This window comes from Saccoglossus kowalevskii, chromosome 19 (genome assembly GCF_978046115.1).
Source record: "Saccoglossus kowalevskii chromosome 19, keSacKowa6.1, whole genome shotgun sequence".
NCBI lineage: Eukaryota > Metazoa > Hemichordata > Enteropneusta > Harrimaniidae > Saccoglossus > Saccoglossus kowalevskii.
The window spans coordinates 23036628-23062338 of record NC_140659.1 but is presented as its reverse complement, the minus strand read 5'-3'; the positions used below and the strand labels follow the sequence as shown (position 1 = coordinate 23062338).

At 35.4% G+C, this 25711-nt stretch overlaps 2 protein-coding genes across 2 annotated transcripts; one reads left to right on the top strand and one right to left on the bottom strand.

The window, feature by feature from the left end:
• The first annotated feature begins 1769 nt into the window (after positions 1-1769).
• On the top strand, positions 1770-11039 carry LOC100372520 (uncharacterized). Its single transcript, XM_002734654.4, has 2 exons — positions 1770-2025; positions 8998-11039. The coding sequence occupies exons 1-2, from the start codon at positions 1830-1832 to the stop codon at positions 9780-9782; spliced, it is 981 nt and encodes a 326-aa protein (XP_002734700.3). The 5' UTR covers positions 1770-1829; the 3' UTR covers positions 9783-11039.
• A 2629-nt stretch (positions 11040-13668) lies between these two features.
• On the bottom strand, positions 13669-25483 carry LOC100372668 (neuronal acetylcholine receptor subunit alpha-10-like). Its single transcript, XM_002734655.2, has 7 exons — positions 25384-25483; positions 24196-24258; positions 22426-22562; positions 21504-21548; positions 16944-17053; positions 14701-15236; positions 13669-14231 (listed from the first exon to the last, which is right to left on the bottom strand). The coding sequence occupies exons 1-7, from the start codon at positions 25481-25483 to the stop codon at positions 13669-13671; spliced, it is 1554 nt and encodes a 517-aa protein (XP_002734701.2).
• Positions 25484-25711: the final 228 nt, after the last annotated feature.

The window sequence follows — 25711 nt, the reverse complement described above, 5'->3', positions numbered from 1 at the left end:
TTTGATTTTACAGGAATTTTTTTTTCGCCCTCTCGCATTAGTTCTGGGGTCTTCGGAGGATGACATCCATAAAATTAAATCAGTGTGGCCTAATCACAAATCACAATTTTGTGAAAATATTTACCAATACAGTTTCATGAAAAAATTAGAGATGCTGCGTAAAATAAAAAGAAAATAACTGACTTTTTTAGATAAGCATGCTATTATTCCACCATGACTAAGTTGACTATAGTCTCACGGTGAGTCGTCATTTACTGATCCTATGAATCACTGCTAACATTCACGGAATATTGCCAACATCCCCCAAAACACCCGCACACCCTTTATATTGTATATTGCAAATATGATATGGTAATAAATATCAAATCATGTGACATTATTAATAACAAATTAAATCGTTGGAACGTCACCATGTAACTCATGAGGGCGCTTTCACTGTATCGCACTTATCAACGATGCATTAATATATGTGCATTCAGATTCACCAAACATACAACGAAATATAATTCATATCAATTTATAACGTGAGATAACAGTGGTCATGTGGCATATTTAATCACAGTCCCTGATTTAATTAAGTCTTTTAAATGTTTAAAGCAACTCTCGGAAGTAATTGTGCAGCCAATTTGCAAATTCGGTAGAGAATTGGCTTAACTGATTGGGTTTTGACTAAACAGTTGACTTTCAAATCTAGCTGGCGCAAGCTTGTGGCAGCGCTCACTTTGGGCGTGTCTATATTTCAGTAGGGGATATAGAATGCGTTTACGTAACCTGGTACATGTCTGGGCTTCCCTATTTCAGAGACGATTTGCTGTGTTACACAAGACGTGACACTGTAAAAGTAATTTACAAAAAAATCTGGAAATCTCACGCATATCAAATAAAGGGGCGTCATAATTACGTACTTCCCACGTCTTTCCCGTGCTAGACTTGCGTACAAGTGATAATATGATAAATGTGATATTTACTATTGGGTTTGTCATCTTGAACACGGCTTGAAACTAAATAAAGAAACAAAGTGAGAAAAAGGTTTTTCAGTTTCCTACAAATCCGGAAGAAAATAACAAACTTTCACAGCAAAACGATCACGCCAATAAAATTCGATCACATTCGTCGTTTTGTGCGGAGAATCCCTTGTAAATTGACTGCCCCAATATTTCTTGCTGTATTAATATTTAATTTTTGTGTTCTCTATCTGTGTAATACAGAGTAAGATAGGATATTCGTTTTGCCTTCAAACACGGGGTAAGGCACGATATACGAGTACACTCTCATGAAGGGCTCATATCACTAATTGAATTTCCATGGACGACAATGTTAACATATGACGAGATTGCTATATGGAAATGACAAACAAAGTTGAAAATATGGCTCAAAAATGGGAAATCAACATGCCAGTAATCAACCATATGAAAAAAACTAACATGTTGGCCAGCTCAAACTCTTGCAAATCTCAGGTAAACAAGACACACCTACTGTATTTGGATTGCACCAAGAGAAATCGCTGGAAAAACACCAAGATTAGAACATCCAAATACACACAGAATAAACCCACAGGTACACAGCCGCTAAGTAGTAAACAAATGACCACATGTTGGTCTCACCTCTGACCCAGGTGATTACGCCCTCAAACAAGGAGCACCTGAGAAAAAAATATTTAAAAAATATCATTAGTTCTTGCTAGGCATTTAAATTGGTTAATTAGTGGCATGAGACCTGAAGCATTTGTGCATGAAGCATGCTGGGAGAAAAACGCCCTCAGTGACAGGAGTGAACACTGGAGTCAATTTGTGACATTACATTAGTTTTTGCGTTATAACCCACGCAAGATGAACTTTGTAAATCTATCCACTTCATTGCGATTATTATTTCGATCTAGCGTGCAATTTTCGTTCCTAAGGATGGCGTCATCACTGGTTATAAAAGGATATATGCACGATATTATCATGGATAACGGTGACTGCAGAGTGACAGTGAAACTTGACAATGGTTTACCGTACGATGCGTACGATTTTAACTGGAGAGGTGAGTGTTTATAAACCTATATAATGACCTTGTTGTCACCCTAGGGCACAATTCCAAAAACCGTACCTGCACACGAATTGGTTACGTCATAAAATACAAGCCCTTCAGTCGAGGTCGTTTGTTCGGTATATACATGCACAGTCAGCTGGCATCGGTGTGTATGATATACACCCAGCGACACCAATGCCAGCTGACTGTGTATACATGGACGTAAAAGACAGACCTCTATGCTATATAAAATTACAATAAAGATACTTAAGCCATAACCAATAAGGTGGCACAAATTACGTGAAAATATACTGATAATAACGGTAATAAATCCTGACAGAACGATCATGTAGTCAGTCGGGTCACGCTAAGGTCACGCACTTCCTGCCAAAATGGCCGAGTGGTTGAAACTAGGTCATAGCGTGACGCGCGAGGAAGTCATAATAAAACGAGGAAGTGGTCGCATATTTTGGCGTGGCAAGCATGGGAAAACCGCCTATTACAAACGCCAAGGGTTCGAATCCTACTTGATAAACACTCACCGGAACCAACACAGTGGTTTTGGCTTTCCCATTCAACTAATCGGGACATTGACGTGGTTAGGAAATTGAACACCACTCATCGATCCGGTCATCGACCAACGTCGTGTCAGAGCTACCGTAAAAACGTAAAACATATAAACTGAAACTCATCAAACCATAAAAAGTGAACAAAGAACGTCATGAAAGAATAATAAACCCCCAAAACGCCACCATGCAAAAGTAAATAAATAAAATAAATAAATAATATAACTTTCGAATTATACCATAGACAGTGTAGTACAGTCCTTCAACACTGTCTGTCGCGCAAATTGTTTAATGGTTACCTGAGAGAGAAACAAAAAAATAAAGTCAAGGGAAATTTTGCTAGATATTAAATTGTCACGACGGCATTCCCCATATTACGAAAACAAGTCAGCAATTTACCTCTGTGGTGTAGTGGTACTGTGCGTGGAATTATTGATTAAAGGGGAACTAAATAGAGCCTATTTTGGTGTTTGTATTTATCAAGTTATGTATATTGATTATTAATTTGAAAAAAAAAATAAAAAAAAAATGATTATCTTCAGAGTTATGATGATTTAAATATGAGAAACCATAAACCTGCGAAGGACTTCCGTTTGCGCCATCTTGCCATAAAAAAACGCCCTCATGAGGCATAAACAGGTAAAGGTAACAAAGCATGATGACGAAATAGTATCTGATTAAATATAAGCAACTTAGGGAGCCATAGCTGGCTGGACTGGTGAATTGACTTCTAGTCTAGGTTGTTTCGACTTTTACGTTAATGTTATTTACAAGCATATCAACATACAAACATTATGGATATGCGATTGATCGAGACAGGCATTTTGTTTTGTTTTTTGTCTAACTGTCTAATAAATGCTGTTTCCAGTACTGCACTGTGCGGCGTGCAAATTATTCAAAGTATGGATGCTGGAGTATGCAATCTTGAGTTCGTAGGGTGGTGGTGGAAACATTTTCGTCCATGTATTCACGGGGCTGCACTGGCAAATCATGGGACAAGTGTCACAGGAACACCAAGCAGATTGTTCACAGACTTCCGTGTAATTTGAAATAAAACTTTCATCCGAACAAGGGGCATCGTCGACGATATACTCTCATCACTCACACTGGACTGATCTGAATCGTTACAGTATACCGTACTTCCCTGATCATAAGCCCGGAGGCATGAACACGTAAAAGAAAAGTAAGGGATGAGCTTGTACTCGAGGACCAACTCAGAAAAAAATGATTTTGTTTTGGGGTTCAACACTGTAACCATCTTGCAAACAACGAAAAATTATCCAAAAAAAATATTCGTTCACCACGCCGGGCTCGGGAAAATAATACTTATTTTTGAAAAAAAATGTGTCATTGATTTGAACGATACTTACAATGAAGAAACAAACATGTTCATAAAAAGCACACACATTTTATTACAATACGACATACCGTCTGAATTTACGGTGAAATAATAGGTAGGGTCTGTGAGGAAACAGTGGACGAAGGCATTTATCATTATCTTCGTTTTGGTATTTTTTCGATCGTACGCAAACTCTCGACGCAAAACAATTTTCCACCATGAGGTTTTTCAGCACGATTTGACCTGGAACAACTTCCTTTGACATAACAGGTCATATCTTTCATTAACCAATCAAAATGATGTGTCGTAATGATGAAATTTTCCGATTATTGACGATGATTTTTTAGGGCAATGCGGAAGTGAATTACCGCAATGTTAAAATGCGATCTGTAGCACTGATTGCAATGAAAAAAACGATGATTTTTTTCCCTAAAAACTGGCGATTCGCAATTTCCGAAATATAAACGACGGTTAATAGTAACCGTGGGTAAACTGAGTGTGGAGGAAGAATTTAAACACCTTTCTCGGCCACCAACATGTCTCATCGTTCAAACCCTAGGCCTTTCATGATAGTCTCAAAGTAAACCATGCCCAATAACCAGGTACACGCCTTGACGATCAAATTTGTGGCTTTTCGAAGGCTACTACTCAAAGAAATATGGATTATGGAATTGCAACATTGATGTTCATCCTGAGTAAATGACAGAATAGAAACGATGCGAATCACGTTGTGTACGTTCGCCATGCACTCTGAACTTGAAATTAATGCGAGTTTTCTCATAAAACTAAAAGCATGAACCAAACTAACATGCCAATCACGATTATTATGAAATGAAACACACCTTTACACGCATATTTTAAAGAATATCGTCGACGCCCAGTAAAAGCACTCCGGGCTTATAATCGTGAATGCCCTCAACTCGATAAATCCCAAGTAAAAACATAGGGATGGGCTTCATACTCGGGAGGGGCTTACGATCGGGGAAGTACGGTACTTTAACGCAATTGGGCTTTCACTCTCAGAATACTGTGGTTCAAACGCATAAGGCTCTAACCCAAGTTTTAAAAAGCACAATGTGCATATAAAAGTTGAGTTTATACTAATAGTATGCAATGCTTGGCAGCATGAACGGCTATGTACAATGGCGTATACGAATGCGATCAGATACTAAAACGTCATAGCTTTGAAAAGTACCCGGATGTTAAATATGTTCGTTCGTTAATTATTCCCCTCCATGAATGGCCTCCATGGCAAGCACTTCAAATGCCTATTCAAGCTACAGTTATAATTAAAACAAAATTAAACCACTGCAATATTATTTCGAATACAGTTTAGAATATACACAACTATAAATTAAGGCCGCATTTAGGTTCGCTTTAAGGGTTAGAAAGGAAATGTGATCCTGGCGTTTGAGGGCGCGAACGCATGCGCAGATTGACGCAACTTGAAGGCTGGTATCACAGAGAATAGAAATTGTCAAATTTTGTCATAAATGCGTAAAAACTGGAAAAATATATGATTTATATGTAATCGGGCAACATTTTGCGATAGTTCAATGTCTTATAAGCACTTGTAACTGGTTTGGACAAGGTATTTTGTATTTTGAGGTATAATTTTCGGCAGCTAGAAAAATGTGTGCACATTTTGTTTCCTCCCTTGTCTTCTCTAAGACAAGCCTACGTCACAAACTGGTCAAAATCCCCCAAACATTGCCAGCAACCAATCACAGACTAGCTTAAACAATAGCTTTCCCTGACGATAATACTTAGCAACGTTATTTCCCCCACGCTAACTTGAAAAACCTTTTGTTTTTGTCTTGTTTCCGGTCTGTCTTAGAGATCAGTCGGAAACAAGTATTAGTGATTTTCGTGGTTTCAAAGCGTGATGATTAAATTTAATAACATATGCTTGCTTTACATTACTAAACTGTTTTAATTCTATAATTTCTATTATTTTGAGCAAGGACAGGGTCCTGTACCCGGACATAGTCGCTCGGTCCCATAGACTTCCATGCATTGAGACGAATAGATCGTCAGGCCCCTGTGACTGAATCAACGTAATCCCAACGCAATTTTGAATGAAAAGTAAATGCTGCCTCCAATCTAGAAAATACTATCGTAAAACGATTGGAAATAATACATTTAACGGCAGAACACGTCCAAGCAATAAAATAAAGTGACTTCTAAAGACTGAATGTTATTTTGCAAACTTCGTATAAGGTACCCGGTTTTAGTTATAAACCGACGTTAGCTTCATGTTCATGTCCTGCCATGGTAACAGCCAAGAACATGTTTTCATTGGCAACCGAACAAATTTTTGTCTGCTATTTTTATCCAGTTCAAATCGTTCAGCAACATTTTTGGCATACAAATGTATTAGATGTACACCACATGGAATACTACGATTGAGAGAACTTGATGTATGTTGACGAGCTTTATCATAGACCATGAACATCATAGTACCAGGAGGTTTCTGCTGGCGGCGTTACCCAGTTCCAAATAAAAATTACCAACGCCAAATGAGCGACATTTTTACCGGAAATCAAGATTCGTTCAATCCACGGCTAACAAGCAATATCACAAGCAAAGTTGTAGCTAGCGTGCAGCTCATCAACGACCGCTGTCGACGAAAGTCATTCCGTCAGTGGAGTACCGCAGTTGTGACGGCATGTTTGCCAATGCACAATTCTGTGGAGGAACTTTTAACTTAATTTAAACTACGTATGACTGATTCGAAACATTCCATCAAGATCGGACGGTGCCCTACCGTACCAATACTTCACCATTGTATTCAAACAAACCACGTGGTGTGCTGTTACATTCTTCTTCAAACCCGGGATTCAACCATTAGGGGCGTTTTAATAAAAAAAAAACATCGCAAATCATGCAAATTTAGCATTTTCAAACCAGTATACTAAAAAAGAAATGCTCAGCGATGCAAAAGAAGGATAGATATTACTTTTCAGTATACACATCTCTGTTGATACTATCCCTCACATATTCTACTCCCAATTATTCCTGCGTAAAATGGAATAGCCTCTTTCCATGTTGACATTCTGAGTAAAATCACGTGATAGGCTGTTACAATTGGCTGTTACATACTATTTCGCCGGTCTGGAAAATGTGTTTAATTAGCTCTCATTCAAGCGACAATGCACATTTCCCAGTGGGAGTGAACCTAGCTCGAATCTGCCATTAACAAATAGGGGTGTTTTCAGCAAAAAACGAATAACCTTTGAGTGCACACAATACACTGAATTTCAGAACAAATCTTGCATTAGTTACAGCAGCAGAATACCACAGAAATATCAGACGAAACATGAAAACACTATATATTGTATTTTGGCCTGAACCCTCTTTATTGCAATTCCAGGGATTACCCCCATATGTGCAACCATTTTCCACCTTCGTATCACCCAATCCTGAAAACAAATTCTTAATACCACGCTGAAGCGTTTGGTAATAATACCAGTATATTTATTTCATTAGTTTAACAAACCAGCCGGTCAGCGTCCTCTATACACGTCTGTGCTGAGACAGCGCTTTCTGTGACGACACAACGCCTGCGTCCTACTTGCTATCCGCAAGGGACGCCGGGAACCAGCGAAAGTTGCAATAGACTCGCTATCAGGAGTGACATCAAACAGTCCAAACATTTTTATACTCTTAAAATTGCTGATGCCATTATTATTTTTACAATAGAATTTCATATACAACCGATACATAATGCTAGAGTATGTTTTGTATATATCATTTGTTTGTTTTTTATTTACTTTTATTTTCGACCACAAGATGACATCATATTTTTCAACTTCGTCATTAAGTCTGTAGAGTTTGCATGCACTGATGAAAGTTCAGTGAACCTTGTGGGTGAAACATGTATAGCTACATGTTATTTACTTCATTGCGTGCCAATGCTGTGCATTCAAAGTTTAAAATAAGAACACATAATTTGTTAATATTGTTTACGAATGTTGTGGTTAATGAAGTTATAGCGGGAGGGTCGTCACCTGTGCACGCGCGGGAATTATGAGTACCAAACGACGATAACAACACACGCTTAAAACGCAAAAGTTCATGGGTAGACGCTTGTTTGTAAACAATAACACGCTATGACCATCTGACACATGCGCAGGTGACGACGTCTTTGTTTAGTTGTTCATTTGTACAATATCCAAATGCCCAGCGACAAGAATGATAAATTAGATATAAAGACCTTATTTAATATTTTTCAAAAAGGAATAATTTAAAATAAAACGATGAAAACAATTTGCTAAACAATACAATAACGTTATATAGGACTTTACAAAGTAATTAACTAATTAACATATTGTGTTACCATAGTAATATGTCAAAACTGCAAGTCCAATTGCTTTGATATTACATATATAGATACTACATGTGGACCTTTCTCAGATTTGTTCATTTCGTGATAATATCTTAAATTCTCTAATTTTGGTGTATATTTTTGTCATTTTGGGTAAAAAGTGATATTTTTGACTTCTTGTTAGAAACCGTTAGTCTGATTTCTTTGATATTACATATATAGGTACTACATGTGGACCTCTCTCAGATTTGTTCATTTCAGGATGATATCTTCAATTATCTAATTTTGATGAATATTTATGTCATTTTTAGTAAAAAGTGATATTTTTGAATTCTTGTTGAAAACAGCTAGTCCGATTGCTTTGATACTATACATATTGTTCATTTTCTAATGATATCTTCAGTTCTTTAATTGAAATGTGCCTTGCTAACAGCGGAGCTATCTCAGCCGAGAGGCTGCTTGTTTTTTTTAAATCATAACTTTTCAGATTCTTGCCAAATCTATTTGATTAAATTTGCTTTGCTTATTTGCTTTTGAGCAATGTGTGTTCCATTGAAGATTTCCTTCAATCACGTTAAGTATTAAAAATGAAATGAAATTAGTATTGTTAGATGAATAAATGATTATATAAACCATCATAACATAAGTTTTGTTTACGTTAGAATTCTTACAGTGTCTCTGGGAATTTTAATTTCACAACAAATAGTGTCATTGCCAATTATTCATTTATTTATTAATTATTACCTCTTCAGGCCTTATTGGTTTATGGGACCATTGCAAGTGGTCTGATTCGTTGAGATATCATTGTATGGCAATTGACGAAAGGTTCACAGGAATAGATAAGCTTAAGAGTGATTCCACGTTTGTGATAGGAGGCATGAATATGACAATCAGCAGTGAATATTATCAAGCTATTAAACATCGAAAACCAGTAATTCTTCAAATATGGCTGAGTCATATTGGGAGGGTATCACTGAACTACCATCATATTGAAGTCGATAAGGAAAATAATCATATTCTGTCATCAATGGATGTGTTTCATGTATTTATGAATAAAGTTACTCGCAAATCAGCACCATTGCCAGAATGGTACAAAGAAAAATATGGTCCATACGCTAATGGCCCCATGGCAAAAGTGATGAAGAAACTTGAAAAGGTTAAGGAAGTATACAAGTACGCTGAGAGAGTTCAATATCACGATATCGATTTCAACAACCATGCATCATATAAACTGTACTTAAAACTGTGTTCTAATTGTGCACACGGTGCTGTTGCTGATGGGTTTTTTACCAAAGTCACTGAAGACTTCGCATTGTATCAAGTGAAACATATTTCAACCCTATACCTTAGTGAGACTAATGTAAATGATGAACTTATTGTAGATACGTGGGAGGATGAAAACAACAATGATACAGTTCACTTTATCATTAGTAAAACAGATACTGGTAAAGAAGTATTTCATTGTACAATCAAACTTTATTCTCAGAAAAATTATAACCCATACATGCCTGGTCTTAGAGATGGCAAATTATTATAATTACCGAAAAAGTAATGATATATGACAAACACAATTTTATGGGATAAACATCACTCAGAAAAACTGCAGTTATGATTTTCAGTAGTTATGTTGTTTATTATTGTTTCTGCAAAATTGAAAAATCTTCTTTAAATCTTCTTTAAATCAGCAAATGATTCTAATAAATAAATATATTATCTCAGGTCATAAAAAGGGTCACTGTGGTACAAGTTGCATATAAGCACATATTTTGTTCAAAAGTGTCTGTTTTACACTGCTCGTTTAAGAATTCATTTCACGACAAACTTTACTATCTAATTTCCAAAGCTTATTAAAGCTATACGATTTCTCTACCACTTACAATTTCTACTGCAGTTGAAACAGTGCCCTCTATCATCAGTAAAAAAAGAAGAAATTTAAATAGTTTTCTCCTTTTAGTCGTGTAAGCAGAACCTCAAAATTTCCTAAGCTGCGCTAGATCAAATTTGATAACTTGATTGATTTGATTGGGTAATATATTGACAAGATTTGTTTTAATGTTTCAACTATCATGTGGTGGGAAATTCTATGAAAATGTGTCAGAAAGTGTTTTAATAATTTTTCAATCATATTGAAGATATTAATTTAGTTCCCCTGTGCATATATCTCTACAAACATATATTTTACTTCTTTGTGTATTTAGTCAAATGAGTTTAAATCTCTAAGCGCCAAAGTCAATTCAATTCACAATAAAATACCATTGACAAAAGGTGTTGATGAAAATTTCATATTTTTGATCAAAAACTAGAAGCAATGTCGCATTTTGTTTGTCAAGTTCAAAATTAAGATTGAATTCAGCGAAAATTAAAGAAAATGTGAACAAATTTACAACATTTTAAGTGGACAAAATTGGTGCTCAATCGATTTATACAGACCTGCATCTTAATTACAAAATTAGTCAAAGAAGGGCGGCGGTCATCCCGCTGAGTATGTGCGACATTTATGTTGATACACATTGATTTTCCTAGAAAAATGCGTTCTAATGCGTTTTTTTCAATGAAATCACAAGTATGAGTTTTGACCTGGGTGCCTTTTGTACTAATTACCACCAGCGACTTCATCAATATTTACAATCACCAACAGTAATTACCTAATTAAAGTTTTGTCTCCTCTCAGTCAAAGTCACCATCTTTGTTTATATGAGACCCAAATCTTGCGCATGTATTGTGCGACCACCACGCCCTTTAACTCCAAACATTAAATTAACAATTTCTGTAATCCAGTGTTTGTAAACACAAATTGCATGTCTCTGTCATGATTTATTTCTATTATTTCACTAATACGACTTGATAGTTGTGTTTTAGTGGAAAGCTGGTTTATATAATTCAACACATTTACATAACCTGTCCAGACATTTAAGCTTATATGCGAGGTCCTGGACGGAACTTGACTCAGTGGATGGAACTGATTGCAATATAAACGTCGCCAATCTGACTACTATTTCTGACAGTTTGCTATGTGTTGTTTCTTGATATAGCGGACGATTAATCAGCAGATATGACGTGTCCAGTACGTGTGATTGGCTGTATGATTGAAGGCTATGCCTTACAGTCTTTATACTCTCTTGTAATTGGTTGAGGTTTGGAGAAGTGAATAAAGGAGTCTTAGTCGGTCTTTGCGGAACCCCACGGGGCACGCAGTCTTGGGTCAGCCTTTAGAGAGTCTTGGGGGACTTTTCCCCCTGGGTATTCTGTCTTGGTGAGTTTTTGGCGAGCGACTAGGTCTTGAAGTTGGCACGAATTCTACCTGTGTGTGTGCCTTTTTTTTCTCAGTGAAATGGTTGCGAGCGTTAAGATCCCTGGTACCTCAGTTGAAGGTTTAATAACACGATAATTAAAGTCACCATATCTCTAGGCTGATATGTTTTGTTGCAATTCTGACAATATAAATGTAGATAAGAAATTAATTATAGACAACCTAGTGATCAGATGTTGAAATTTTAGTTCGAGTTCATACATTCTATAATTAAGTTTATAAATAAATCAGTAGAGAACAGATTATTCTATTTTTTCTAGTTTGAAATCTTGAATATTTTATAGTTTAATATGTGCTTGAATTCAATAATATGAGGTTATTATGAGGATACCTCAAAGTATGCACGAAGACAGTACGGCGGAAGTATCGACCAACGTGCAGTGGAGGTCGATGCAACGGCGTACTGTCTGATACTTAGAGGTATCTTTGTATTAATTTTTATTATTATACATCTTTTCCTTCCAAAGATACATCATGGGAATGCCGAAATCCAAAAAGTTTAGAACAGAAACAGCAAACTTCTTTGTGTGGAGTCCAGTCAGTCCGTGGTGGCAGCCATGTTTGTTTTTATTATTAAAGGACGCTTATGCGCCTAATCATTCCATATTTGGTATTCGCATTTCCTTATATTGTATAATGAAAATACCCCGTAAAATACCGCAAAATTGCGGCACGCTGTAACTTATGGCGTTATGGTGACAGATGTATAATAATGTCTACTATTCCAAATAAACTATAAAGAAACACATATTTTCTTATTGTATGATGTTGAGTTGTATTTGTAATTGTAATTGTACGAGTTTAATGGGCAAGGCAATAATACTTATGGATGGAAATGCAAATATTTTAGTGATACAGCCTGAATGCAATACCAAGTTGAGTAATATTAAAATATTCCCAAGTTGTTGCAAATGTATTATTAATAAAAAGCATGTGACTGCTACTAAATTAATGAAAATAAACTTCTCATAGTGTTCCAATCATTGGTAAGTCGGAACTTGGCGGCGCTTTCACAAATTTAAATAGGTTGTCATATTTATAGATATGTTAGTCTAAGGACTTCATCATGTTATTGTAAATAAAATTAATTATGCACTTAAATTTATTATGATTCACTTGTTTGCGGTTCACATGATATTTGCAGTTTAAATTTAAATGTTTTTTCCATTTTTACTTCATATTTTATTTTCCATCTAATTTAAATATCAAATGCAATATATTCTCGGGAGATGTAAAAAGCACCTAAATTCGATTACCGATGTTCCCACAAAATAGCAAACTAAACGTATCATTGACTCATTACATTGGCCTAGGCTTTAAAGGTATGTACCTTTAATTAGATTAGCCTTGTAGCTGTCTGAGCTATGTATAATTCGTGCAATACAATCTGTTGTGAAATAAAAACATTTTATTATTTATTTTAAATATTTACATAATACCATATTAGAAACTCGCAAAGTGGTTAATCTATAGCTTGTGCATGCGTAGTGCGACAACTTACGTACCTTTAACCAGTATCCTAGAATAAAACGATCGGAATACATTTCACGATGCGTATCCTATACAGTCAGTACACAGAAAGGTCTGCGACAATAACACCAACTGGCAAATATTTTTTAGTATATAACGATAATAGACACTCATGGAAAATAACGATGGTTGCCTGGTAATAATATTGATTGGCCAGAAAAATCGTTAAAATTTTTAGCATAATATACAACATATTGTTCCTGTAATAGTATTGCCACCATGCTTTACGGCAGTATGCTGTGTCGTTCTTAGCTAAACCAAGAAGATACATTAACAATATCCTGTTAGAAAGGCATAAATTCAAAATAATGGTGAAAGATAAATAACTACAATGATTTTTAGAATGAAAATGAAAATATCTCAATATGAAGACACACGAATTGCAAGATGATTAGAAAACCTCAAAAAAAAAATTCTACCGGGAATGCAATTTTTTTTTTAAGTTGTAAAATAGATTTCTTTATGAAATAAATGTATTTTTATATACGCAATAAATACAGTTTTCGTCGCTTAACCTTGCAATTGCAAATGCAGTGACCTTGCACATATTCTCGTATCAAACAAATATTCTGGCGCCAAACAGCTATCTGTCAGCGGATCCAAATACTACTCTCACCATAAGCACAGTTGTTGTTATTGCTATGCTAATGAGAAACAAATGTAGCATAAATCGGTCAATGACCTCTGCAATTTCTCGCCATTCATGTACATCTTTTTCTCTACTGTCTTTTTCTTGGTACCTTCTAGAAAACTGTGTCACATGACTGTTGATATTGTCGAGTTTCTTATCGCAGCGAGCACAAGTCACATCTGACCTGATTTCCGACTCCAGTTCTCGCATTTCCTCAGATTTTGTTGAATTTTCTTGAATGGAGTTTCCGTTGTAAATCAAGAAGCCGTCGAAGTCGTGGCGCGTGCGTACTGCCCCTGCGTGTTCGTCCGCAACAATGTGGGTTTTACTGGCTGTTGACTTCGGCGAATAATGCCGCTGAAAATAAACCACTGGCGCCAAGAAATCAAATACAAATTTTCGGAACCAACGCGGAACAGTAGTGTATCCAGATGGCACGTAGTAGAGGTTCAACACCCATACTGTCGTAACGCATGAAATAGACACAATAACGATCATTGACGAAAAATATTGAGCTGAAAATACAAAAATAATTGCTCGTTCAGTATCAAATTATAGTGTTAAAATTATAGTGTTATAGCGGTTTGTAATAAAAAAAAAAGCACATATAAGCAATAATTGTACTCTCTGCACAACAAACCCATTCTCTTCACCTTTATTGATATTTATAAATGTCAATGGCAATTGAATGCGACTAACCAATCAACGAGCGCGCGTTGACGTCACAGTGATTTGAAAATGTTATTTAATAAATGTTATTTAAAGAACTAATCTGTATATTGTTTCCAAATGTCTTTTTAATAATCGAGTAAGAAAATAAACTAAAATTGGCTTCATATTTAAATGAATATATTGAGATTAAATTATATATTATATAGTTGCATGCGATTTACGTATTTGATTGCAATTTTAATTTTGCATTTGAAGGTCTACCGAGTATGTTCTCGGAAGAGGATAAAGAGCGCCCCCGTATTTCTGACTTACCGATAATTTGTACATCATCGGACGTTGGGGGCATGGTTTCCCCAACTACCTGATTGAAGACAAAGAGGGTCAGTAAACTGGTCATACTTAGGGCAATTTTCTCACCAGAATCAGGCGGCAAATAAAATGACATCGTTGCCAACACAGAGATCAGTACATTCGGTAGTAGCAAGTTTAGGACATAAAATGTTGGTTTTCTGCGGATGATTATCGTGTATGTCAGATCGGGGAATATTTCCTCACAGCATGGGTACACCAATACATTTCGTAATACAGGGGCATCAACCAACTCCCATTCGCCGTTCGGCTTAAAATTCGCGATGTCCGCCGATGGCATTTCAGCGGTTAGGTTAATTTCCGCACCATCAAAAGTCCAAGAACCAAACTTCATTGAGCACTTTTCAATGTCAAAGGGGAAATAACGAACGTCTATCTTACATGCGCTTTTGTAAATGGCCGGGGCCAACCACGTTAGGCTACCATCGGAGTTTATAATAGCATTAGCGTCTTTTATGCGTTCAAACTTCTCGTCCACGCTGGTAAAAGAAAGAAAGAAAGAAAGAAATATTATAAAATGCTATGTGAATTTTATGCTATGATATTACTCCGACGAAGCGCTTCCGTAAGCATGACTCAATAATTCGATTGCTTATTGATATAGTCATTCGACATAGATTGAAATGTATTTTCAGAAACTTGTCAAACCATTTAGCCCCATGCACAACCTTATCAAGCACCAACAACCCCATTCGATCGCCAACTCATTAGCAGTTGGTGAAAGTATTATGCCGTTTAAAGTGATAACTGTGTTTGATTCTGTAGTCGCCAGTGTGCTAAATCACTACACATTATATTTGTTATTATCGGACGGATAAAGATCAAAACGTTTCGACGCCATGAATGGTCTTACAGTCCTATTCTGTCGAAGATAGCTCGTCGATAGAGGGACTGGTTTGTAGGGATGGTCTAACCCCCTCCCCCCCCCCACACACACATGCATGCTTTGAACATTTTAACATTAAAATAATCATGTGCATTTTTCTTTTTAGTAAATTAAACTTGACAAAAAGACAATTTCAAGTTTAACAGGAGCAGAAATGAAGTGTTTACGATTACTTATGATTTGATAAAACAGTTTGAATATAATTAAATTTAGAGTGTGTAAATCTAATAAACATCGGGGCAGTTTGGCTTTTATTAATATCCCGACAAATAACCTAACAATACTGTAAAAATGTATAAATTAGTTAGCTGATACGAATGTTTCCCATTATGATTAGTCTGCAAAGTAAAGCTTGGATTAAGGTATGTTGTACTGCATCACATTGATATGCAATCTTCTCCCGTCTTTCCAATCGTTTTTATTGTTTTTGTGAACTCGTTACCTAACCTATTTACAAATATTCAGAAATGAGGGCCGCATTTGGGGCATCCGCTTGATTTTCCAAACGTGTGAGGAATGTTTGTCTATGTGATATGAAAGTACTATGTTTAAAAAATAAAATTAACCTACGCGAGTCAATTTTAGAAAGAGTGTTGACCAAAAACATTTATTTGATCTAATAATCTAAGACCAATAATATGATAGTAGTACTGGGGAAAGAATGACTAGACTAACCTGACATATGATCTTTGACCCATAGGTACTTGTGACCAATAAGGGGGGGCAAGGGGATAGCTGGTACAGGTTACGGGAAAGAAAAATAACATGTTTAGCCCCTGGAGTCGACGCGCTTCTGTGACATCACAGTGACGTAAATGGTGTTAGAATTGTCAATAAAATTGATATTTTTCGTTTTGTTGTGTAGTCGTTCGTCATTTTGAATAAAACCTCTCATAAAAAGCAGTATTTTCATTGACAACCAGAGATAAAAGCGGCGTCAACACCTGGGGTTGCAGCCCTTACACGAATTATATCATACAAGCGCTCCGTCGCTAGAGGGCGCGCATTGTGCAGGGTCCATAGCGTTGGGAAAATCCTTTGAAAGTCTTTGGATTTTTTGAAGTCTGGAAAGTCATTGAGTCGTCTATAAATTACAGGAAGAATAAAAAAAATCTTTGAAAAGTCTTTAAAATTTCTCCAGGGAACTACGATATCCTCAGAACATTGATGGGCTTTGATGATGATGTCGGCCTGAATTTAGGGTCAAAATGTCTTGGAAAAATGTTGGGAAGAGGTCTGGAGAAGTCTTGGTGCTATGGACCCTGTTGTGGAAGCGAGTACTGTAAATCATCACACTAACTTATCGTATAAAGTGATATCAGGTCGCCATAATAATGTTGCTGGTAGTCGTATGACGTCGATTCCTCCGTAGTCATCAGGGTTCCAACGCAGGTACTCGTCAACCCATTTCTGAAATTAATAAACGAGACCGATGATATAATAGATTTAATATATTATTTTATTTTAAGCACATGCCGTCTCATAGTAACCTACACTATGTCGTCATACTACGCTGAAAGAAACAATATGTTAGTACTTGTGTGATTATGTTGGTATATCTGTGATTTGTTTTTAATATAAGATCATAATATAAATCCATATATGATACACATCGCATTGACCTATGGTCCATATCCCATATGTTTGTTTGTATGTGAACTACTTGAATTGTGAATGCACCTCCACAATTTGACTGATTTGAACCTGTTAGCTTGTCTGATAAACAAGTAGCACCTGTTCGATCTCAAATAGATCTTTGTTTTTTGACATGGTTGAAATGTTTACCGTACTAGTATTAAAACGGGAGGGTCGTCACATGCGCACGCGCGGGAATTGAGTTCCAAGCGACGATAACAACACACGTTAAAAACGCAAAGGCTCATGGGTAGACGCTTGTTTGTAAACAATGACACGCTATGGTCATCTGACGCATGTGCAGGTGACGACACTCCCTCCCCGTAAATGCAATAAATAAAAACTGTCCGATATCCTGAATAAATCATCCATACATGTTATTTCATAAAACCTAATATCGTGTGTAGAAGCTTCAACAACTACACGTTTAAAAAACAATTTCCTACGCGTACTATACAAGTCATATCAGTCATACGGCCATTGACGTTTCGCGATGTGTATATTCAATACACTCTTCAGCAACATGTCATCATTCTGCTTTACTTTGACAATTCATCCTCCACGGGCTTTCTAAACATTCATAAGAACGTGTATATGGGCGAAGAGCGTATAAATGTACTGGTATATTGATTTTTGGAATCAAGTTTCAGAAAAAAATTAAATCCATCCATCATTTATTATTAGCGCATGCAAATAATAGACATCAGCCAGGTGCGTTTTATTTTGTTCAAATACATTAATGATTCACTTTATGTTTATAATCTCTTCTTTGTGTCGCAGTATACAGTCATCGCCAACGCGTGTTTGTATTTTATGTAAAAAAAAATGTGTTTTACACGCGTTGTATACGTTGCTATGGGATCCACGTCGAACAAGGGGCGCGGTAAGTCGACTGTAGTTCTTCCATTTCACAGAACGAGCGTCGATGGATATTGTCATATCATACATCCAAGGTTAAAAGTGCTAGTGAAATATCTGCAAATTGAAAGTGGGTTATTGTTTGCTGGGTATTGCTAAATTTTCGTCAAATTCAATTTAACACTATCAAGTTTCAGTTCATAATAATCAACACGATCCGGTGATTCAAATTTGTATACATTATTAAATTAATGGACTTGTTGTCGTCACAGCTATCCTTACAAATATTGACAGAACAATCAATTAAGCGAAGTCGATATTGCATGTTTTTGCAGTAAGCGAAACTGTCAAAGAGCGTTTAGAAATTGTGCCATGTATACGAAAACATCGAGTCACGTAGGACTACATTAATTACGTAAATGTTTAGAAACTTCCTTTTATACTTTCATTTGAGGTTGTATTGAAGAAGTGTGCTTTCTATTTACCATGAATGTAAAAAATACGCTTATATCTAGAAAAACAACAATACAATACGTTAGATGTCGGCTCATATTATGTATTTGCAATATCAAGCGCTTAATTAAGGTAGAGATGCAGTTTACCTGACAGGTATTTTAATTCGTTAATTAGGAAACCAAGATTACCTCCCTTGTCCACAAAACTATATATTTTCGGAAAGCTTATTGTATGAATGTTAAAGTTTTGTTAGTATTTTATTTTTATGGACACTGTAGTTTGAAATATACACAAAAATGTGCTTTTTTGGTCAAAAGTGATTTAAAAAAAAATAGCTTCTAAACCATACTTCTCTTTCCTGTCAAAATTGGTTTATGGGTACATCTGTTTACTCTGAAGAAAGCGCCGTCTTGAAAACTGTCTACCAGTTGTCAATTTTGTAGGGCAGCAGCTCAAATTTCACTACTTCAAGTTCATGCATAAATTAACACCCAGGCTAGTTGTCTTTACGATTGCTGTAACACTATTCAACTAAAAACAATGCCCCGACGGCGTTTTGAAGATAAACACATTGTCAATCATTTGTGAAAATTTCAAAACAAAAGGTCAAAGCGTCTAGGAGTTATTGTTTTTAAAGTTCTGGAATGTGCACTTAAAAAGAAGCTGAGATAATTGCTAATTTGCATAACAATTCACTCAGTAAGAAGTTTGCTAATGCTCATAATTAAAATGGCTGTTACAGTTTCAAATTTAAATGTATTATCGTTTTGTAAAAAGTTAAATACAGTGCATAATATGGAGATCCCGTCATTTCTTTTTTTCACCATGTTTTTTTTATTATTTATGTACAGCCTTGCTAAATCTTGCTAAGCATTCAAAAGAGATAATTTTGCACCTGTTATCTATATTTTAAAATCGTGTTTTGAGTATGTTCCACTATACACAATTCTACAAAATTTCAACAGTCTATAGCCAAGACTGTTTGGATAATAAAAAGCAAAAAAAAATAATTCACTCCCAAGTGCCCACGAACCTGCATCTCTACCTTAAATTGTCAGATAAACAAGTAGAATATAAAACTAATTAATTAAAATTGTCATCATTCGTGTTGAAACTGACACACATAATTTATTACTAGTATTAGTGTATTTCTAGCATCTAGTTTATAGTTCAATATGGATAATCTCTCCAATTACGTACGTAAACACCACATGTTCGAATTACGTGTAAGCAAGTAAAGGTATTTTACACGCGTTGTACACGTCGCTATGGGAACCATACGGCCATTCACCACTTGTTTATGGATGTAACGCGATATTCATGAGTTATTTATTACACACACACATTTAATTACATGTAAATTAGTGACCGTCTTTATATACTTCGATATACATCCTATAGTATTAATCACCATAAAATTCAAGATTTTATAAAATATATGGCCTTATTTATTTGCATTCGGTGATTATTTGACACTTGAATGCTGGCGTGATGTCATTGCGCTGATCATTAAATTCAAATCCGAGGCATACCTCGATCATCTTACAATAAATATTATTTTTTTTAGAAATAAGAAATGACAATAAACAAGTGACAATCTGTGAAGGACAATTTTTACATTGTATTGTAGAATAAAAAAAACTGTTATTGTACAAACTTTTCGCAAAACTCTCGAAAATGGAAATGCGCGTATATTGGTACTGTTGTGTATACAGTTATGCAAATATGAATAAATAAAGATCGTCATAAATTTGGAATATAGTAGATATGCTATTTAAAAATATATAATGAACGTAAATTTCTGAGGCAGGGCTTTTTACCACCACTCTATGTATCTAAGTATTAATTCCGTTTTGGCGAAATGTTGTATAATTAATTGCACAGTAGGTGACAAAAAACCCCAGGGCATGTACTGAGATGCGTAGTTATAACAATCTGAACAGCCGTAAAAAATCGATTAATTTAATGTATGAAGAATCCTATATTGTGTGTACATGTGATGTATGTTTATGCTCGCCCGTCATACCAGTGATTCTCCTTAATATCGGGTTACACAAAGTGGTCACCTGGACACTCATGCCTCTGGGGATGTCCCAGCTATGACTGTAACATAAAACGATGTTAATTGTCTTATTGCTAAACACCGTGTATAGTATGGCTGTGTACATACTGAGTGGATTGTATGCTATATAGCCGTGTCTTTATACATCGTTTCAGTCAACATTCGCAGAAGGTCAAATATAAATTCCTATTTAGTGAGATTTGTAGGTCATGGGATTGTAGTCTGCTGCTGAAAATATTACGAGCATATACATAACCCCAGACGCTCTCTTTGTTTGAAGCACTCATCTCATATGCTAGAGCTTGAACTGGACCTCTTAGTCCCCTATTTTCCTCTGCTGCTCAGTCAATTTAATTTCTTATTTCAACATTCAAGCGTTGCTATGATAGATACCATGTACTGCCGACACAATACGACAAAATTTAGGCATGTGATATACGGTTGTTTAACATGTGGAAGGCTAGTTCATCGATTGCCTACCTAGATTGGTGTATGGCGAATGCTACCTGTAGGGCAGGATATGCAAACACCTGATATCACTTCTTTGTTTTAACCGTGAGGTACAATTGTCCACTCATTTTTCTAAATGCCCTAAGACTAGTACATTAATTTCTGTACTACTGTACACAATTGAATTATGTATGTGTGTATAAAATTTACTTGGTTCCATGTATATTGTTATATGTAATTGTACTTTGTTGAATAACCTACACGACTATAATTGAATTTAGATTAATGAATGGGTATGCTCGTGCTTTTTTTTTCTCGTAGTAAAGCAGGCATCATACGTATAATAACATAAATCGAACAATTACACTTTAGGAAATGATTGTGATGAATTAACTATACCTGTCTCATCCAACTGCTCATAGTGATGATTTGATTTCGTTCATCCTGTTGAGTAAAAAAATAGAGCAGTGTTTTAAACACCACAAAATAGTTATAAAACAAATCAATAATAAACCATATGTTATATTTCTCCCAACCCCGGACACAGTCTCTTGTTTATGTTTTGATGTTTTTTTTAATAGAATAAAATATCATGGGAGTGTGTATATGGCGAAATCCGTGTTACCTCGATAACACGGCTTTATTTTATTAAAAAACACCAACAAAATGCCAGTCTATCGCATCCCAGGAATCAGTAGTTTGAATGTGTGGTCGTATTACAACACTCTAAATCGAGATTATGTGATGCGATTGGTCAATCCGCCGTCACATAGGCTTGCGCAACGAGAAAACACAGTCAATAGTTTTCAAACTGTTATTCAAATGACCCCACTTTGGAAACAGTTGGCAACAAAGCAATCGCACAAGTTTTTGCAAAGGTAGCTACATTCTTACACATTAGAAAAAAAGGGTACCCGGGGTAATTTTTATGGGGTTTCAAATTGTTATAATATACCTAAATACTGACATTATTCTGACAATAACAGTCATCTGTCCTCCTCGGATATGAGTTTTTCGAGTGACCCACATTCTATTTCTCTGATGAGCTGTCGATAGGGGTATAATATTTCCCAACTAATTAACAACCACCATTAATATTGTTCACGTAATATTTAGTATTTTAATAGTGACAACAACTGAAACAATCGAAGATTCCGTTTATTCTCTCAAAAAAAGATTGAAGACAGAACTTTGAATAACTCGATGTTGAATGTTGGTATTCAGTGGATTCTGGTTTATAAACAAATGTTGATTTGGCCAATCACGCACTAATATATATCTGCGTGCGCATACTGAAATACCGACAGTATTGTTAACTTACCACGTCAATTATTTGAATCACGGAAATCCCAAACGTAACATTGGTAGCTACAGATGCGTCACGAACTGGGCGTAGTAATTTATTATAATCATCGAACAAATCGTTGAACAGTGCATGGTAGTTTGACAAACAGTTACCTGGCAACAAAGCATAAATTGTGTCATCATAAAAAAGTCACTAGAGTTTTCGCTCTACAGAAGCTTAAGGCAACGATCGACCAATTCAAAATGCAAGTATCGGCTAATGTTACTGTTTTTTCTCTGGCAGGCATCGATTACCGCGAACTTATGGTGCATATGAATGGCAAATTGTAGATAATGTGTATTTCAAGTTGATTGCCACTGTAACTCGCGAATTGGATATCCAGCTATATCTTTCCAGTTATATAACAAAACTGTGGCCTCGATATCCGTCCCTACGATACATACAAAGGTCACATAGTATAGAATTGGTTAGTCATTAGGCTTTATATGGTGAACAAATACAAACTTAAAATGTTCCAATGACCACCTATTATTTGCGCGCTTATATATCCTAAAAACGGTTAAATCTATGTAAATTGCGAAATACATTTAAATGTATTGTGTCGTATAACATCAATAATAATCAGTACTTTCAACATGATGAATATGTATTTATAGTATCGCCATGTTGCATGCCGTCATTGTAGTTGTTCATTATTCATAGTCATCAAGAAATCTTTTGTTTACAGGACTTTTGGATTTGAATTTGCAATATCACTTATACTGGTGCGTCGAGTTAACATTTCGCACAAGCAGAAAATTGACACGTGTTTATCAGGTTCTTTCGTTATTTTTCTTGAAATGGGTGAAAACCATTGGTATGATCATCGTATTTCATCATTATTCAAGGATTGACTATTCGAAACGGATTTTCAAATATTTTCTCAAATGCAATAATTGCGATTCACCATGCCTTAAATAACATAACCTTATGCTTGAAGCAGTTTATGCAGAGAATCACACAATCTGTGCCATCACCAAGATATTTTGCAAATTACGACTGATCAATGTTCTCCACCAGTTATCCCAACATTCCAGTTTCTTCTTAAATTAAATTTTATTGATGATAATTTGATTTGAAAATGGTAGAATGTATCAGTGATTTTGTATTGGGAAACAAAACAAAAATATTAGTGAACTGCAAAGAAGATGATACAAATGGACCTGATGGAGCTCTCATATCATTCTGCTATCCGGGAAAGAGCTGATAATCGACACTTTAGATATATAGTCCAAATGCAAGTGTGCAAGTATAACATCATCCTTGACACAAAATGTCTGATAGGTAAATACGATGTAAATACATCTTGAACTAGATAGTGATACAATGCACCAGATGACGATTCATAGGCCATAGTGACAAATATCATATGAGTAACTGTGTTATCCACGGTTTTCTGTGTTTTACCTGCTGCAAAATATAAATTTTGAGGTATTCGATCAACACCACGCGATATCTTTTAATTCGTAATCAAACAAACGGTACCTACGACGCAACTCCGAATTCATAGATACTGAGTACATGTAATATGATTTTCCGCAACCTCGTCAGTGTTCAACCTGCCAGTGTTGACCCGCCAGTTTTGACCCTGCCAGTGTTGACCTCACCAGTGTTTTGGAGTAACACACGTAAACATTATCGATATTAAAACTAATTTTCTGAATTGCGAAATTGTATCGCTAGACCCAAACCCTGCATTATTATTCTAGCACTATTAACGTTGCATTGTTTTGTGATACGCCTTACCTGTACTATTATTAACATCCGTATTTACTAGTGGATTTGCTGTCACGGTGATTGGTATCACAACTACGAATTAAAAAAGCATTAAATGAAATTAGAAAAAACAAAGTATTTGGTATTATGTTTGAAAGGTAGGAGAATATTTCAATAAGAAATAATACAAATATACTAGTATATGAATACATATTTTGTATTACACTTCGTTTGTTACTTAATTTAAATAAAGTTAATTTATTTTGTATGTGGGACTGTAAACGTTCTTAGGACAGTTATATCATTTGGAGACATATTATATTAATTATCATATACCATAGTATTGAATAGAGATACAAAATATTAATTTTCAACATATTACCAGTTTGATAGACTTTCATATAAATTGACAATAAACAGTACAGTATTTAGAAACCCAATTACATTTTTTCCATTACATTTAATCATAAAAATAACTGTCTTATTGACTAAAAACTCGCATTCGGAATCGATACTCGTTTCACGAGTTCGTATTAATCTAACTTAACAAATATGAATATATTAATATTAATTTGCCCATTGTGAATATATCTTGAGTAATATTAAGCTTGAGTAATATTTAATGTAATTCCAAACTCTCTGATATGTATATGTGTAAATCTTACAGATGTGATATACAAAATAAACTTGGGAAATATATTATTTATTAGTAAAACGTGGTGGAAGTCAGTCTTCTTTGTCATGTAATGTGGTAAATATTAGAAGAAGGTTTTGTCTGATTGTGAAATTTGGTGGCGGGAATGAAAAACAAGTGTATGCTATGGAAATATCGTGGGTATTAGAGTATGTGCTTACCTAATTGTTGAAAGGGGAGTGTAACTTGGAAATATCTGAGCTGATAACCTTATGTGTTCAGTATAGGTGTATTTTTCCATAGCTTTATCAATCTTGGAACTGTGTCGACATATAGGGCCACACTCATCCCTTTTATAATCCTCAACATATGATATATGTATACATAGTGTGATTGTGATTTACTAGATTTAAATGAATATGGTTGACTTAACTTCTATTAATTATTTTTGTACAACATAATTGCAGATTAAATTAATTCCACAAACACTATTTCTTGCAATCTATAACTGTTTTTACTGACTATGAAACTACAACCGTCGATAAAATATAATAAAGTTACACTGATTTATCCCCAGAACTTACCTTTCAAGGCACAATAGGCGATGATAAAAAAACGAAAGAAACGTACTTCTATTTTGACAAGACAGCTTAAAAAATCGGTGTTAGTTTTCCGTGAAACCATTGTCTTGGCATTTGAGGTGATTTATAATTATTGATTAGTTTAAGATACAGTGCGATGTTAGTATTCCAACAGCATACGTCAATACATGGCAACGTTCTATGTGCGCAAAACGGAAACGAAATGTAGCAGCACAGTGTTCGTTCGCTGAAATGTATCCTATAAGCAAAAGGCTAATGCGATTCCTGGTCCAGGCGGTCACAATTAGAATGCATATTCATTTGCACAGGT

What these genes read in the sequence shown, in the direction of transcription:
- LOC100372668 (XM_002734655.2), bottom strand. Translation starts at nt 25,483, where the DNA reads ATGGTTTCACGGAAAACTAACACCGATTTTTTAAGCTGTCTTGTCAAA. An exon ending in GGATGTTAATAATAGTACAG is followed by an intron (nt 22,563 to 24,195) that starts GTAAGGCGTATC and finishes CTTTGTTGCCAG; the next exon opens with GTAACTGTTTGTCAAACTAC. An exon ending in TGAGCAGTTGGATGAGACAG is followed by an intron (nt 17,054 to 21,503) that starts GTATAGTTAATT and finishes TATTAATTTCAG; the next exon opens with AAATGGGTTGACGAGTACCT.
- LOC100372520 (XM_002734654.4), top strand. Translation starts at nt 1,830, where the DNA reads ATGAACTTTGTAAATCTATCCACTTCATTGCGATTATTATTTCGATCT. An exon ending in GTACGATTTTAACTGGAGAG is followed by an intron (nt 2,026 to 8,997) that starts GTGAGTGTTTAT and finishes TTACCTCTTCAG; the next exon opens with GCCTTATTGGTTTATGGGAC.